We start from the raw sequence: 17,940 nt of genomic DNA, 5'->3' as shown, positions 1-17,940 counted from the left end.
TTCCTTCATGGTCGGGGACAAAGGGTGGTCATTGGGGAACAACTGTCCCGAAGGCACCTGCTAATTTGCGGAGTGCCCCAAGGAATGGTGCTTTCCCCGATGTTATTTAACATCTACATGCGCCCCCTTGTCCAGATTGCCCGGAGGCATGGGCTGGGATGTCACAAATATGCAGATGACACCCAGCTCTGTTGTTGGACGGCTGGTCTGACTCTAACCTGGAAGATCTGGACCTGGCGCTAAAAGCTGTGGCTGGTTGGCTTAGACTGAGTCGACTGAAATTGAATCTGACGAAGACGGAGGTCCTGTGCCTGAGTTGGAGTGGCCCGAGGGTAGGGATCCCACTCCCGACCTTCGATAGGGTGCCATTGGTGCTTGGGAGTGCTCCTGGATGCCTCCTTAACAATAGAGGCCCAGGTAGCAGCCACTGCGAAGTCAGCCTTTTATCATCTTCGGCTGATCAAACAGCTGGTTCCCTTCCTTGAAAGCAATGTCCTGGCAACAGTGATCCATGCAATGGTCACCTAGAGACTGGACTACTGTAATGCTCTCTACATGGGGCTGCCCTTGTCCCAAATCTGGAAGCTGCAGCTGGTGCAGAATGTGGTTGCCAGGCTGCTGTTGGGCCTTCTTATGCGGGAGCACATTTGGCCTGTGCTAAAAGCACTGCACTGGCTGCCTATAGCAGACCAAATTTGGTTCAAGGTGCTGGTTCTTACCTTTAAAGCCATATGCGGTCAGGGGCCTACATATCTAAGGGTCCACCTTTCCCCACATGTTCCCCAGAGAGTACTATGATTGGGGTCCTGAAACCGCTCGGCCCTACCAGGCCCCAGAGAAGCCAGGCTGGCTGCCATGAGGGCCAGGGTCTTTTCAGTGGCAGCTCCGCACTGGTGGAATGAGCTCCCAGAAGAGATCAGGGTCCTGCGGGACCTTTTACAGTTCCACAGGACATGCAAGATGGAGCTCTTCCCAATTAAGGAGCTGCTCCCAAGCAGCTGTAGCCCTGGCCCAACACTAACACCATTGATAACAGCCAAGCAACTCAGACTATGAGGTCAGCCGGCTATTGCCTGAGGATGCTGCCTTGTCCGCCATCTGATACAAACTAGCACTTTATATTTTTATATCTATATTTATAATTGTACTGTTCTGATCTTATTTAATTCTTGTTTTGTTTTATATCTCCATGTAAGCCGCCCTGAACCTGTCTTGATGGGGAGGGCGGGATATAAAATAAATAAATAAATAAGTTCAGGAGGAAGGCATCCACCCCACTGAGTATCTGTACGGTCATCATCCCCCCAGTACATAAAGCATTCAGAGGCAGAAGGGAGAGAATGGTTGAAGAATTCTCTCAATACAAAGACCTAGCAAACACTGAATGAAATGACCGTTTCCCTCCCAATTAATTCCCCCCCCCCCTTGAAAAACAACAATGGCTTTTAGTGTATACTTATTCCATCAGTTTGAGCTGTGCTTTAAAGCCAAACAGCAGTGCTTATCAAAATCAATTTGCTATTGGTTTTGATTCTTCAGCAGAGTTGCAGGAAGTTCCATGCTTAATGCCATGCTTAACCCACAGAAGCACTAAAATTATTTTAGAGGATTCTTATATTTGCCATTCATTCACACAGACTGAATGCCAATAGATCCATTTTACCTGCCAGTCTAAGAAGTGAATGAATGTGAAAGTACATTTCCATGACCGTAACTTTTCCTTTCAGAATCAATAGAGAGTTTATGTTTTTTGCTCATCATTCTTTAAGATTCTCACCTTGAGCTCTGGTTTCTTCTCCAAAGCCTTGGCTATGACCTTTGCCGCCTCCACACCCACAGTGTTTCCTTCCAGACGCAGTGCTTCCATGCCATCAAACTCCTCAATCTCCTTAATCACTTCTTCAGCTGCATGGAGTATGCAGAATATTATTACTCTCCAAAGTTAAGATCACAGTGTTATGCATGCCAGTTGTGCCACATGAAACTCTTGGAAAGCTCTGGAGGCATGACTGACACTCCTAGGTTATGTATCAAGAGAGACTGAAGTCACTCGCCTGTAATCATTGCCCTTGCTTGGACTTCTCAAGACTAGCATGGCTTTGTTCTGGAGGAACAGATAGAAAGCATTTGTTTATGAAGTTCTGGCACACATCACTCCTGAAATTCAGAACTACAAACCAGATGTAGACCTTTCTGTCATTTAAGACCCCCCTCCATGCAGTATTTCATGCGCTTTCAGTTGTGGAAGAAAAGGAGACTGTAGGCATTGCTTAAGAAACCAGCAGTGGGTTTCTGTACATCATCCCCCACTCTCAAAGCTACATGCCCTTACAATAATTGAGCAGCTCATGCCAGCACTTCTTTTTGCCCTCTGTCTAAAGTCACCCCCCCACACACCGATTTTACTTGTGCTTCTGTTTCTCCAGGCTCACTACATCTGAGACATTTGGGTTTCCTTGTGAAGAAAACATTCTGCAAAGAACATAAAAGCTGGGGTGCAATAAAAGAACATTCAACTACTGTGATATTCCCTGCCCCTTCACCCTGCTATCGTTGTTCTTAACACAAATGGACTGTGATTGGGACAGTGCATTCTTCCCACTTTTTATTAATCAAAAAGGAATTTTGGACTTAGCATAAAGGTTCCTTCTAGCTCAGGTAGAACAGCACATCCTGACACTTGGGTACTCCTCCTCCCATAATCCTTGGAGGCAGAATATCAGGTCAACCTTTCCACCCCTGAGGAGAAGGAGCATGCCCCCTTCAGTTCAGAGGCTTCCAGAGCTTTTCGTAGAAAACTATGAAATGTGTCGTTGCTTGTTGCAGCCAACAGAACTTAATCTGAAAAAAAAAGATCAACTAAGGAAGAAGACTGAGCGCCACCCCATCCCAGGAGAAAAAAACAACATAAACTGTAACAGTACTAGTGGAGAGTATAAAAATGTGAGATGAGGGCTCAAAATCCCATGCAAGTGACAAGAATTCCTAGACGAGGCAGGGTCCAGAATGTCTTCCTCTACCTCATACAGAAGGAACTTGACAGTAAATCCAAAGTTCCTTTCTCATCTGAGGAAAGGAGGACATCCTGAGGCTGAGATTTTACAAAGATTCTCTCCCCCCCCCCCCCAAGCTGGGTGGTCTGGGCAGCCCTCTGTCTTTGTTCTTCTTATACTACCTGCTGAAGGACCCGCCACCTGAAGGCCACATCGGCCACTGCACGACTCCATTTTGCAATGGCATACAAAAGAAGGCATAGCTGCCCAGGTAGCTGCTGTACAGATTTCCAGAACTGATGCATTGTAGTGAAAAGTAGGAATGGTGGCTGCACTCCTGGTTGAATGGGCTGTATTCCCTTCCAGATATTTGAATTCCTGAGAATAACAATATTACTTTTGTACTTTCATATTCATAACTTCACGATTTTTGTTAAAGAAATATTGAGCGCACTGTGCACAGTTCTTCTGGATTTATTTTTGCACATCTAAGATATGCCAGTTCTTCTCTTTGGGGTTTGATGGACTGGGCCAAAAAGATGGAAGGTACATCCTCTGAGACCTGCAGAAGATGGAATTCACTTTTGGTACAAACAACTGTCTAGCTGGAGGACCACCACATCCTTCAAAAATGTAAAAACCATTTGCTGTGGATAGCAATCCCAGCACTGAAATGTTTCTGGTAGAGGTATGGCTGAAAGGAACAGAACCGTCAGCGTGTGGAACTTAAGTGACACTTATCACTGTGGCTTAAATGTGCTTGGAGAACCTTATGAAGTCTCCAAGAGGAGAAATGGTGAACCACTGGAGGGCTGTAAAATGCTGTTCTCTCAGAAAATGCCTGACTGCCAGATGCCACATGAGAGAGGGCTACCCCAACCAAAGGCAACACAGAGGCTAGTGCTGCAACCTGCCTACAGGGCATGTTTGCTCTGAGCCCCCGGTTAATTCCATCTTGTAGAAAGGACAGAAGAATCATAGGAACATCAGCATTGTTCCAGGTCTTATGCTTCCAGCAGTACCATCTGATGAAGGCTTTCCAAGTACAGCTATAAAGCCTTTTCATTGATGGTTGTCTACTTGGCAGCACAGTTTTCGCTACCTGCTTTGAGAACCCTAATTCAGTAGCCCTTGCTGCTCACACTCCACAAGTGGGCAGATGCAATCAGGCTGGATCTAAGCAGCAGATCAGTCACAGGGACAGAGTGTCTGGGAGTACTGGGAGTGCCCAGGATGACTGAACTGAAAGTGAGAGCAGGTCCAAGAGCCTCGTTGGTCAACACAAAACCAAAAATATCACTTCTGCTTTCTCCCACTTGATTTTGCTCTGTACTTTGGAAATAAGCACTGGAGAGAAGGCATACAGTAGTTCATCCATCAGGAGAGGAGTGCATCAGTCTGTTCTGCTTGTGAACAGTTGTAGTGGAAGAAGCATGGGGCCTTCATGTTCAGACAGGAGGCAAAGAGGCCAACACAAGGTTGGCCAAACTTGTTACTTGACTGAACAGGGGCTGGGAAATGAACTACTCCCCCTTGGTTGAGGCAAGTCCAACTGAGTCAGTTGGCCTGGGTACTGGAGGCACCATTTAGATGGATGCTTAGGTGCCTTTCTGACCATTTCATGATGAAAGTGACTTCCTTTTACATTTTCCAGGATTGTGTGCCTCCCTGGAGGCACACAATCCTGGAAAATGTAAAAGGAAGTCACTTTCATCATGTGCCTTGGGCATGACATTGTCCTCCAGATCCAAATGTGAACATGCTTTGATTTTCTCAGGAAGTATTTTAACAGAAAGATCACCCTGAGCACCAGGAAATATATGCTTGTGAACTGTTCCAATGGCAACCAGGTTCACTAGATCTGTCCCAGAGAGCAGTGGGCTTACCAGACCAATAGACTGACATCTGTGGTGATCAACGTCTATCTCTGGGTAGATCAGCCCATTGGCACTTACCACGAAGGGTCTTTCTCCTCTGAGGTCAGGAGGACATCTCCATGGATTATTCCCACTGTGCCTATAGGGAGGCAGGAAATACTTTCCACTTCCAGTTGGTGCCCTTAGTTCTGGGACCCTGAAAGCAGTGAGTGTGAAGTAAGAACCTAATGGCCTTGCGCTGTAGGAACATAATGGTTAACTATAACATGAACTGCAACATTAAGAAAAAAGAGAAGTTAGTTAGACCAGGAAAGAAGAGAAAAGCACAAAGGGAGAAATACGATAATGAAAGCAGAAAGGCGGAGATGTCCTCCTGACCTCATAGGAGAAAGACCCTTCATGGTAAGTGCCAATGGGCCGTTCTCTCTCTGAGGTGGAGGACATCTCCATGGGATCTCCCAGAGCAGTGTCCCTCATCTGGGTGGGTCATCATCATCTGCTGACATCATGATGTGGTGAAGAACTCTTCTTCCAAACGCTGCATCTGCCAAGGCCACAGTATTCAGCTTGTAGTGGCATACGAAGGTAGATATGGAAGACCATGTTGCTGCTCTGCAAACCTCCTCCACAGAAGCCCAGTTGGTGAAGGCCGCATTGGTGGATGCACTTCGCAGAGAGTGAGCCGTAATGCCCCTGGGGATGTCCAGCCGGGTGGCTTTGTAGGCTTCCACAATACAAGACTTGAGAACCGTGCTGATAGAAGTCTTGGACATTTTATTTTCTTTGCGTGGAGGAGAGATGTTTACAAACATGGAGCCTGTCTTCCTGAAGGACTCCATCTGTGTGGTATAAATCTTGAATGCCCTTCTGGCATCAAGGGTGTGCCACACAAACTCCTTAGGGTGCCTTGGGTGAGGGCAGAAGGTTGGCAGATATATTTCTTGTGAACGGTGTAAGGTGGACGATACCTATGGCCAAAAGGTATGGTCCGTGCAGAGCACAACCTTGTCCTTGTGAAAAACACAGAGATTGGACTTAACTGAAAGAGCATTAAGCTCCGACACCCGTCTTGTGGAGGTCACCACCACCAGAAACAGTGTCTTCATCTGCAACCACTAAAGACTAATGCTGCGTAGTGGTTCAAACGGTGCTTTGGTGAGCACCGCTAAAACGGTATGTAGCCTCCACATCGGAAAATGATGAACCTGAGGTGGAGATTTGACTGTCGCACCTTGTAGAAAAAGCAGAAAGGATGACAAAAGATTCAAGTTTCTTTCATCTGCATCACCGGATGAAGGTCTTCCAGGTAGTGTTGTATATGCAAATGGTGGACTGTCTTCTAGATGACAGTATGGTGTTCGTGACCTTGGCCGAATATCCTAGTTAAGAGAGACTTCTCTGCTCAATTTCCAGGCGGTCCAGCACAGCCAGTCTAGATGGGGATGCCATATTGGCCCCTGAAGCAACATGTCCAGGGTCACCAGGAAAGTCAACGGTGGGTTGATTGCTATCTCTCTCAGAGCCGAGAACCACAGCCGGCGTGCTCATAGGGATCACCTCTTAGTTCCCTGATTCTCCTAATAGTTCTGGCTATTAATGGAAAGGGTGGGAAGGCAAAGAGCAGACCCTTGGGCCACAATGCTGTCATTGCATCTGTTGCTTCCGCCTCAGGGTGGTAGTAACTGGTAAAGAATCATGGAAGCTGATGGTTTTCTGGCGACACGAACAGATCGCCAGAGGCTGTCCTAGATGTGAAACTATCATGCTGAATAGATCTGGGTGCAGCGCCCATTCTCCCTCGCGAATGGTTTCCCTGCTGAGCCAATCAGCCCGCATGTTATCCGCTCCCCTGATGTGTTCTGCTCTGATCGATGCGAAGTTCCTCTCGGCCCATTCCAGTATCTTCATTGCTTCCCGGTGTAGTTGTGAGGACCAGGAACCACCCTGCTTGTTGAGGTAGGCTTTGACTGAAATGTTGTCCATCCGCACCAAAATATGCTGTCCTCAAAGGTGAGCACTGAAATTGTTTAGGGCATGATAAATGGCTCTGAGTTCCAACAAACTGACGGGAAGATGCACTTTAGTGAGGCACCATTTGCCCTGTATGGAAAGATCCTCCAGGATCATGCCCCAGACAGACAGACTCACATCTGTGAAGACCTCCGAGAGCCAGTTTGGTGTAGTGGTTAAGTGCACGGACTCTAATCTGGGAGAACCGGGTTTGATGCCCTACTCCTCCACTTGCACCTGAATGACCTTGGGCAAGCCATAGTTCTGGCACAGCTGTTCTTGAAAAAGAGCAGTTTCTGTCAGAGCTCTCTCAGCCCCACCTACCTCACAGGGTGTTTGTTGTGGGGAGGGGAAAGGAGTTTGTAAGCCACTGTGAGACTCCTTTGGGTAGTGAAGGGCGGGGTATAAATCCAATCTCCTCCTCCTCCTCTTCTTTTGGATGTAGTAGACTTTGTCCCGGCGAAGGTTGTGCAGCTTTGTCCACCATAGTAAGGTGCTCTTGACCATGCTGGGGACCCAAAAAATGAGAGTCATTCTTTCCATGATTGCTCGTTGATAAGGCCGGAGGAAGCGTTGCAGGGGTCTGGCATGAAGATGCGCCCACTGGACCATGTCTATGCTGGATATCATGAGACCCAGGAGTTTTGTCAGGGTCATAAGGGTTGAGGAACAGCTCTGGGTCACCAGGGATGCCAACTCTGATCTTCTTGGCTTTGGGCAGAGGAAGGAAAAGAAGAGTTGCAAGTTGTGTTGATTATCACTCCCAGATGCTCGATTCTCTGCGCTGGCTGAAGGGAGCTCTTGGACAGATTGACCACGAACCCATGGTTCTGAAGACATTGTGGTGTCACCTCTGTGTTCCGGATGGAACCCACTCTGCTGTCTGCCCTCACTAGCAGGTTGTCTAGATACGGATGAATGTGGATTCCCTGGTTTCGGAGATGCACTACTGGGTTGATAATCAGCTTGGAGAAGAACCTGGGAGCTGTGGATAAGCCGAAAGGAAGAGCTTGGTATTGGAAATGTTGGTTGTCCATGCAGAACTGGAGAAAGCGCTTGTGTGCTGGATGAATTGGGACATGAAGATCAGCCTCAATAAGATCTATTGAAGTCGGAACTCATTGAGTAATAGGGATTCCGTAATGGACCTCAAGGTTTCCATGTGGAAGTGGTGAAGCTTGATGAACTTGTTCAGAAACTTGAGATCCAGTATAGCTCTCCAATCGTTGTTCTTCTTGGGAATCATAAACAAGATAGAGTAACACCCCCCCGGCCCCTCTTGGGGATGGGTACCGGTTCAATAGCTTGGATGTCTAATAGGTGCCACAGAGCCCTGTCGACAATGGCTCTTCTGTTTATGGACCTGCTGATTGGAAAGATGAGGAATTGCTCTGGTAGTTGACAATGAAATTTTGTGGTGTAGCCTTGAGACACTATCTCCATGGCCCAGGCATCTGCCAGTGACTGCTTCCATGCTGGGTGAAAATGTGGAAGATGAGCTCCCACAGGAAGCGAGACGTAGTCACGCCTGCTTGGGTTTGGTGTCACGGTCCCCTCTGTCAGTCTTGTTGAAGGTAGGTTTATGGAATCTAGATCCACAGGAGCCCCATTTGGATGAGGGTTTCAAAGACTCCCAGGTGGTTTTCTTGGAGTCCTGATGAAGTCTTGCCAAGGAATGTTGAGTACGAAAGGAATGATTTCCACGTCTCTCAGAGTGTCGTAATGATCTGGGCTTAGCCTTTTTCTTATCATGTGTCTCAACTAGGATCTTGTCCAAGGCATCCCCAAACAGTCAGTCCCCCTGGAAGGGATAGGCCATAACGATGGACTTGGAGAGTGAGTCAGCCTGCCAGGCCCTTAACTAAAGAAACCTTCTGGTCACTGTAGTCGAGGCCATGGCACTAGAAGCAAAGGTCAGGATGTTCACATTCCCTAACCCTGTAGTACTGTAGTTTTAGAAAAGCAATTAAAATGTTTTTTAAAAAGCAAAAAAAAAGCAAGGCAAGTGAAGGAAAGTTGAGAATTAGGTTGAAAAAGAATGGAAAAACGGAGAAATGAGGCTAAGTCTATTCTACAGTTTCTACTCCCTACAGAGGCAGGAACAGAACTGGGGATGGGCTATTCCGAAGGCACCAACAGGAAGTGGAAAAAGTATTTCCTGCCTCCCTATAGGCACAGTGGGAATGACCCATGGAGATGTCCTCCATCTCAGAGGAAGAACTCTCTGCCTCTGATCGAGTGAAGTGATGGTCCACCAAGGAAGAAAAAGCCACAACTATGAAATGACTCTGAATCTCAGGTGTCCCTTGAAGGTGACCAGCTGCTGGTGAGGGAGTAAGAACCACTGATGTCCCGTGCAGTGGACCCCAAGAGTTATGCCAGGAACATGATCCACCAAATTGGATGAGATAACCTGATTTGCTGTGCTTCTCAGTTTCACCACTTTTTCCAGCAGAAAGAAGAGTGCACAAACTGAATCCGCAGTTGCTGTTAGGTGAGTCATCACCATAAAAGGGTCAGAAGGATATTTTCAAGGTTGATGAGGAAGCCACACAATGATGGGCACTGGAGCATGAACAGCATGTCCGGGATCACCTTCTCTGCAGAAAGCAATCCAACAAGTAGGTCATCCAAGAAGGGGGCTATGTGGATATCCCAATGTCTGAGGCTTGCTACGAGGGTGACCTTCACTTTCCTGAATACCCATGGAGCCAATGCTACTCTAAAGGGCAGAGCCCTAATTGGTAGAAGAAGAAGAGCTGGTTTTTATACCCCACCCTTCACTACCCCAAGGAGTCTCAGAGTCGCTTACAATCGGCTTCCCTTCCTCTCCTCACAACAGACAGCCTGTGAGGAAGGTGGGGCTGAGAGAGTTTCAAGAGAAGTGACTGATTCAAGGTCACCCAGCTGGCTTCAGTGGAGGAGTGGGGGATCAAAACCGGTTTCCCAGATTACAGTCTGCTGCTCTTAACCACTACTACACTATACTGGATCTCTGAGTAGTGGTCTTTTCCGTGGAGGGAAAATGGGGACATGGAGGTAGGCCCAGATCTACAGATATCATGAAGTTCCTTGCTAGAAGTGCCTCTGTGATAAATTTTAGCGTTTCCATTCTGCAAGCAACAAACTTGTTGAGAAACCTTAGCTCCAGGTTTGGCCAAACTATTGGAGTCTGCCCCACAGTGGCAGAAGTCCAGCATCACTTGAACTGCTGATGAGGTTTGTTGCTTTTGTTGCCTGAGTTCTGACCTGAAACAGACTGAGGGGGTCGTTGGCTTAGACCAGGCAGGTCTTCTATAGTATGTATGGAATCTGGGGAGGGTCCTGTAGTTACAAGAGGATAGAGCTGAATTCCTTCTAGCATCTGTCCTTCTTGGAAGAAAAGGACATGGCCTTCTTTTTATCCTTGGTCTCTCATTGTGAGGAAAAGCCTCTGTTACTGGGGGAGGGGAGCGTCTGAGGAGGATCTTCATCTGAGAGCTCCCTCTCCTTTCTGTCCAAATCAGAATTGGAGTGCTCAGAATCGGTATTGTAAACCCAGAAGATCTGGGTGATGAAGCCTGGGAGGGTAGTGTGGGCAAGGTTTTGTGCTGTCCCAGTAGGCCAAGAGGGCTTTCCAGTAGTCTGATCCTAGCCTGGACATTCTCAGGGTTCCTGGATGATTTTTAAGAGGAATGGAAGAGGATGAGGTGGGGGGGGCACCCAAAGGGCTGCGCCTCTTTCGGCACTAATATTGTTCTTTTCTGACCACTTCATTGTTAAAGGGGGGAAAAAGTTGGTCAGCCGCTCCTGAAAATCCCACCAGAGCAATGAAGACATCTCCACCTTAGCCCAAGGTGCCCAGGGAAGTAGAATTGCCCTGCTCTCTCATCATCTCCTGAATGGCTTGACTCTGGGTTCCAGGGGAAGTGGCAGCCAGTGCAAGCTACTGACAATGGTGCAACAAGGCATGAGGTTTTTGGCACCAAAACCTTCCTCACAGCCAGCTGGCATGCTGGTCCCAGCTTCTACCTGTTGGTCTATAATAGGTGAAATGGCTGGGCAGATGTTAAAGTGCACTAAAGACTCAAAGCAAATGCAGCTGAACATATGTGTGAACACCTCACTGTGTCTACTCTATTGGCAATGATGGCAGCAAAACAAGCTCACTTTTCTGCCACCATTGTGTCTGCACAATGCCATCCAAGCACCAGAGGATGTTGACCTGGAAAACATACAAGCTGGCTGTGAGTCCTTTTCAACAGACTTTGAAGAAAAAATTGCTCACTTCTGCCATGACCTTAAGACACTAGAGTTTAACTGATTCAATCTAGATGTTATTGACTTTCAGTTGTGAGGCCTGATGAAGCAGACAAGGTGCTTCAAAGGTGGTCATGCTATTTAACATCTAAAAGAAGTCATGGGGAGAGGTCCATTCGGGATCTGGAGTGAGGTGCCACCAATACACAGATGATAACCAGCTCTATTTCTCCTTAATAGCTAAGCCAAGTGGATCTGTGGAAGTTTTGAAAAGGTGCTTGGAGAAGATAATAGGATGGATGAAGGCCAATAAACTGAAGCTCACTCCAGACAAACTGAGGTGCTATTGGTCAATAGAGAAACTGCTTGGGGACTTGAGAGTTACCTTGCCCTAGAGAAGACTACATTCTCCCAAAGGAGCAGGTTTGTAGCTGGGGGGATTGATAATGGATCCTGGCTTATGATTGGAGGATCAAGTCTCATCCATAGCATGCAGTGCCTTTTATTAGCTCCAGCTGCTTCATGAGCTACAGCCATTCCCTTAAGAAGTATGATCCCTTAAGACTCACCTGGCACCTACTTTAGTTTCTTCTAGGCCCCAACCTAAAGCACATCTTTCTAACTAGGCTTTTAATTGGGGGGGTTATCTCACAAGCTTTTTAATGGTCTGCTTGAGTTTTAATATGTTGTGTTTCAAATTGTCCTTTTTAATTGTAAGCCATTTTACTACTCTGAAGAGGCGGCATAGAAATATTCTAAATGAATAAGTAAATCATTCCCAGGGGCTAGCTACTCCTCTGCCTTTGTTTCAGCAACCCTCTGTTGCTGGGCATCACAGCCCCCCAAGTCTCCTTTCCAGCATTGTGGCAGCCTGTCCCTCTGCCTTTGGAGATGCAAACAACATAGCCACAGGGTTTTGGGTGGTAGTTTGCTCAAGTGGAGGATGGGAGGTGAGGGAAGAACAAATGCACAGCAGCTCACTTTTCTATTTTATTTTTTTTTTAAACACAGAGAACAGAAAAACACACTAAAGGCCCACAAGGGAAAGAAAACTAGACCTAGGATCACTGCAGAGAAAAAAAACCTAAAAGGCACTTGTAGCTCCTCCAAAGTCCTGCACTTGCAGAGGAGGCAGGAAAACAACGGGGGGGGGGGTGGGCGGGGGAAGAGGGGGGGGGGGGGGGGGGGGGGAACCTTCTCCTCAGGGGTGGAAGGAATTACCTCCTGCCTCCAGGGATTATGGGAGATGGAGTACTCAGGTGTCAGTATGTCATCCTCTCCTGAAATGACACTATGCTTTTATACTTCTGTAATACTTCATCTTCACATATCCTTGGCTGAGATAATATTCCCCAAAATCCCTTGCCCTGAAAGCAACTTTGAAACCATAAAGCAGTCACACCCTCCCAACAGCACTGCTATTCCTCTTACCATCTTCTGCTGTATTGAGCTTCAGGCTCTTTCCTTTGAAACTCAGCTGTCCTCCGCCCACCTGTGTTTTGGCAAGCGACTCTGCCAGCTTAGAAATGTCTTCTGATGCCATGTTCTGGGCTGTGTCAGCCTTACTAGTTGAGAAAAGTGCTGAAAACAGAAGTTACACACCATCAACAAACACAAGGGGGGGGGGGGAGAAAGACCAGCAAGTATGTCCTCATTCCTCAAGAGTATCCTCTGAAGTATTCACAAAGGAAAACCACCACAAAAGGGGAGCAGGGAATTAAACTATGGACACAGTTGGCCTATAAGCCAAAAAATTAAACTGAATAACTATAGTGGCCCTCTTGTGACATGCTATAATGTAAGAAAACAGAGGTGGTTGAAACAGACCAATACTAGGGTGCAAACTGCTTGTGAGGAAGACAATGCAGGTGGGTCATGTTACACATTTCAGGGAAAAAAACCCCAAAAGTACACAGTTCCTACATGCCAGTTTTAAGAACAGTCAGCTTGAAAACAAATGTTAATGAGGCAATGAACAGATAGTTTACTAGCGCATATTACTATACTTCTGTGAATTCCCACATAAATAACATGGCTTAGCTTTGTATTCAGAGCGTCAGCACATTTTGAGAAAGGACTGCTGGCAAGAGACAGAGGATGAACTAGGGCAAAAGTGTCAAATCCAAGTCAGCTGGTTGGTCCAATTTAATACTCAGCAGAACCTCAGGACCACAACCTCAGGGCCACATACCTTTCATATTTAAAAAATTAGTGACAATCTACACTGCATTTGTTGAAATAAATTTTGCGTCCTGCTCCCAATTTCTGTCCTCAACCCCACCCCCTGAATTCTACTACCTGGAGGAGAACCCAAGCAAGGAAATGCTTACAGCATGTGGGTGAGGGAATAGCACCACTGAGATTCTACAGCCAATGCCCTCTTCCTCAGTACTTATTCCCCTCTCCTGGCAATAGTATGGGAAGGAAAGCATTTCCCCACCCATACATGCTGATTCTCCAACTGAGCCAGCCACTAATAAAACTGGGGGGAAATCCAATAAGCAACTCTAGTGAAGACACGTTTTTACGAAACTTCATGCTATACTACACTATTTACCACTCAACATTACAGATGTAAAAAAAATAGGTTAGGTCCTGAAACTGGCATACAGCAACAATATGGTGAGGTCAGACCCTCCTTGCTAAGCTTCCTGGATCTAGAAAAAGGCTGAATTACATAGTGTGTGGAAGGAGTAGTAAGGGACATACTGGAGACACAACAGAAACCCATATGCGGCTCTCCCACTTCTATATTTGACAGCACTGAACTAGGACATATATACTGTTGTCTTTAGGCCACAAGTCCAAGGATCTATCAGCTAACCAATACAGTGGTATCTAAAGTTCTCAAATATAATAGCCAAGTCATTAATCATTTTGTCAGGAGGAAGAGTGAAGTCAGAGTGCTCTCCCTCAAAAAGTGTTTGCGAACCCTAATATATATACATATTTTAAAATCACAGGTTACCTAGTTTTCTAGTGATTTTACAAGGTTGGGGGCTTTCAAGAGTATACATCATGTAGTGACACAGTTCTGGAAAAGCATGTTAGGATAATGTTATTGCCCCATGTAGCATTTATGTTGTTGTAGCCACTGCATTACATAAAATAACATGAGAAAAAGTTCTAAACGTTTAAGTTGGAGTTGGAAGATGACAAGGTGATAGATTAGCATGAAAATGTTTAAGCATTTCTATGAGGATAAGGAAATGAACAGGAAAAATATCCTACTTTGTGACCTATTAACAGTTACATATTTCACCAAATCCTTTTCATAAGGTTTGGATGCAGGTAATATTATTTGAATCTGCAAGGTTGGTAATACCAAGGTAATACAAACCCCCAAACATGGTGAGAATAGTATATTCTCAACCCCCAACTAAGCCACTTAAGGTCGGAGAACCAAGGGTTCTCAAACCTTTATCACGAGAGGCCTCTAAGTGAAAAAAGAACTGAGTTTCTCTAAGCGCAATAACACAAGATAAAAATAACTCGTTTTACTTTTATGCCAGGAACAGAAATTAAAAGGGGAAAACGAAGACCAGGAATACACATCGATTTAACAGGTGGAAGGAATAGAGATTGGCTATGCAAAGCTTCCATTAGTTTGGAAGTAAAATTAAACAGAAATCCAGTGGCACCTTAAAGATGGGGGGAAAAGTTAATTCCCACATATTCTTTCCTGAGTCAGAGTTCACTTCACCACATATCTGAAGTGGACACCCATGCAAAGAAATTATACTTGTCTTTTAAGGCACCACTGGACTCCCGCTTAATTTTTCTTCAACACCCCCCTGGGGTACATGTGTAGCAATGGTTTGTTTTTCTTTTTCTCCTGGTCAAGAAAAATAGACTAGCAATTAATATAATTCTATACAAGCTCTCTCAATACAGAATTCTGACTTTTAAAAAACCCACAGAATACACACAGTTGTGTATGTGCTTTCCAAAATTAAAACAAGAAGCTGCCATCAGAGTCAAATGGTATCACTCAGGATGTTCAACAAGGGAATACTTAGTGACCTATCTATTATGGGCCAAATCAGATACTCTAATTTTCATTATAGTTTACCGTTTGAAATAATAAGTGAGATGGCAAAATGACTACTGATCATTAACTTTAGAGGAGCTCTTAAGCTGGCTGAATAGTGTGATGTATTCCAAATGTTCTATATATTTTTTTTGTTTAGTTAACACAGAGCATCAGTTGTTGTCCTACAGATTTAAAGCCTACATCATAACTTATGCCGAGTGTTGCCTTTGCTTGCCAACTTTTAAAAAGGGATCATCACTATTATTTTTAGACTGGAGGTGTCACATTCAATACAGGAACCATTCTAGCACTTAACATGCTCTGTTAACCACCTTTATAACAACATTTTTTCAAGCAGAATTATTATTCAAATGTTGGTTTGGCACACATTTCCTTCTCTTTGACAGCTTCACATTCTCATTTTAATCTCTTTCTATTAATTAACTGAGATACAGTATAATTAACATCCCTGCCCAATAGAACAATGTATAGATTGCTTTATTAATTGACCAAGGAAAGCAGGCTATTTGGCCTTCATACATAAAAGTTGTATTAACGGACACAATGGCTGAGTCAAGAGGAGGGGCCAAACCACAGGCTTTGCATACAGAAGGTCCTAGTTTCAATCTCAGACATCTCAAGTGATTGATGTCAAGGGTTCATTGGTGTGCTTTTTTTTTAATATAAGCCACCACCTGGGCTTTAATTTTCAGGAGAAAGATGGGGGTAAAAAACAAACTAATGAGATATTTCACTGAACTGAGTTAGAAAAGACCATTTCCAGAGACCCTTTAGAACTGCTACTAGTCAGATTTCACAGTCCTGAGCTAGACAGACCAATCATATGACTCAGTACGAGGCAGCTACATATATTTATATGAGAACTATGTTCAAGATCACAGGAAACTTTCAGGTATATTTAAACTGCTGTTATTCAGAATATTTATATCCTGTTTCCAGTGATGTGGGACAGAAAATTTTCTGGAACACGAACACTACCCCAAAAATCTTTTGTTACTATATTTCTCCCATTGAAAATTTTCTGCCCCACATTTGTAAATATTGTCTGTTTGTCTATAGTGGTCAGGGCTGTTGTGCTGCAAACCAGTCATGTAAGACGGGCTAAAAGTGAGAGATGAAGCATGGACAAACCTCAGTGCTTATACATGGTCCAGGCTTTTACATGGTGTATTTGCCTTCTTTTGCTAATATTTAAGTCATTTATTTAAATTTGAATCTGAAAAATTTCCCCAAAAAGTCCACATCCATGCCTGCCTCTTCTCATAAGCATGGCACAGCTTACAAAGTAAGCAAAAGACATAACCTTAGTCACTACAACAGATTTATTTCTAGCAGGTTGGCAACAAATGAAGGCTTGCCATTTCGTTTGAATACAAATACGTCACAAAATAATGTAGGCAGTCAGCACTGAGTTTCCACAAGAGAAGCCATGTTAGTCTGCTTCAACCAAGACTGAGTCTTGTGGTGGTACCTTAAAGACTAATCAATTTATGGTGTCAGAAGTACAGAATCCATTTCATCAGTTGCGTAAAAGTTACATTCATTTGGCACAGATACATGCACCTTAGCTATGAACAGCAGAAATATTGCAAAGAGACTCCAGAGGGCCCAATTTCCCATGACACAGATGCTTCACTTCACGTGGAAAACAAGACCCAGCCAAAAGAAGATCCAGTCAGAGACAGCATGGACCACTACCAAATGTTGATAAATTAGCAAAGTATTCACTTGAGTAAATTTTTATCCTGTTCCTCATCTAGGGCGCTCAAGGCAGTATGCAGGTGTCTCCCTTCCTCAAGTCTATCCTCACAACAACCCTGTGAGATAGATTTAAGCAGAGAGAGAATATCACCCATTGAGTGTCATGACAAGTTCTAACCAGACTAGCTCCTCCTGACAAGTGAAGGCACATTACACAGATTCATTCTGCTTTGCTAATTCATCAGCAGTTTGAAGTGATCTATACCCTCTACACCCAATATAACTGTATAATTTTTGCTGTTTATGACTTTGGTTGCAAAAACAGTAAGAATAAACAGTATAATTTACTCTTTTCATTTGATCTCATTTTCACCTGTGCATTTACAATGTAAGGCAACACACAATTATGTAACAGGACACTGGGTCTTCTGGACTCTCTTTACAGTAACTCATCCTTCTTCTAAAGTTCGTAGCACAGTGTGTGTCTTTCCATCTGCCAAGTTAATGTATTCATTAATCCATAAACAAAGCACAACACTCACGGCAACACTGATAGCATGGCTGTCACTGTGGCAATGTAACCATCAAAGGGTCCATACAGTGTTTTTTAAAAAAAATAGTTGTTTTTTCGTTGCTATCACACCAGCATTACTGTCACTTAGATTTCGTTTTCTATACACAATTCTTATTTTTGTATGCTATTTGTCTCGCTTAACCAAACTGGGTTAGGGCTTCTCTTTGTTTTTTTTACAGCAACCTCCATGCTGAGGTCTTAAGCCAAATTGTGATGCGAAAAGGTGATAAGGGAGCCTACCCGAGATCCTCTCTCGGTGACGAAAGTATTCCACATACGCAACACGAAATTACACAATCCCGCCCATGTTACACTCATAACAGGGACCCTCCGCTGCCGGCCGAAAGGTTTGACCTCATACGGGGAAGAGAAGGCGTTGTAACGTGGGCAAGTCTGATCAAGTAGCTTCTCTGAATCCCCGAGCGCGAATATTTCCCAAGCACGTGTGCGGTGGCAGTAATGCCGAGAAGCCTACACGTGATGCGGATGGGG

At 44.9% G+C, this 17,940-nt stretch overlaps 1 protein-coding gene across 1 annotated transcript in view; it reads right to left on the bottom strand.

The window, feature by feature from the left end:
- RANGAP1 (Ran GTPase activating protein 1) overlaps window positions 1-17,940 on the bottom strand; it is a 43,634-nt gene that overhangs the window by 25,372 nt on the left and 322 nt on the right. The window contains exons 2-3 of the mRNA XM_015419161.1: window positions 12,551-12,700; window positions 1,778-1,905 (exon numbers count right to left, since the gene is read on the bottom strand). Of these exons, the coding sequence (XP_015274647.1) occupies window positions 1,778-1,905; window positions 12,551-12,662 (240 nt within the window). The 5' untranslated portion in view covers window positions 12,663-12,700. The remainder of the gene's footprint in view (window positions 1-1,777; window positions 1,906-12,550; window positions 12,701-17,940) is intronic.

The sequence above is a fragment of the Gekko japonicus genome, unplaced genomic scaffold, assembly GCF_001447785.1.
Source record: "Gekko japonicus isolate JY-2015 unplaced genomic scaffold, Gekko_japonicus_V1.1 scaffold37, whole genome shotgun sequence".
Lineage (NCBI taxonomy): Eukaryota > Metazoa > Chordata > Lepidosauria > Squamata > Gekkonidae > Gekko > Gekko japonicus.
This window is presented reverse-complemented; position numbering and strand designations above follow the sequence as displayed.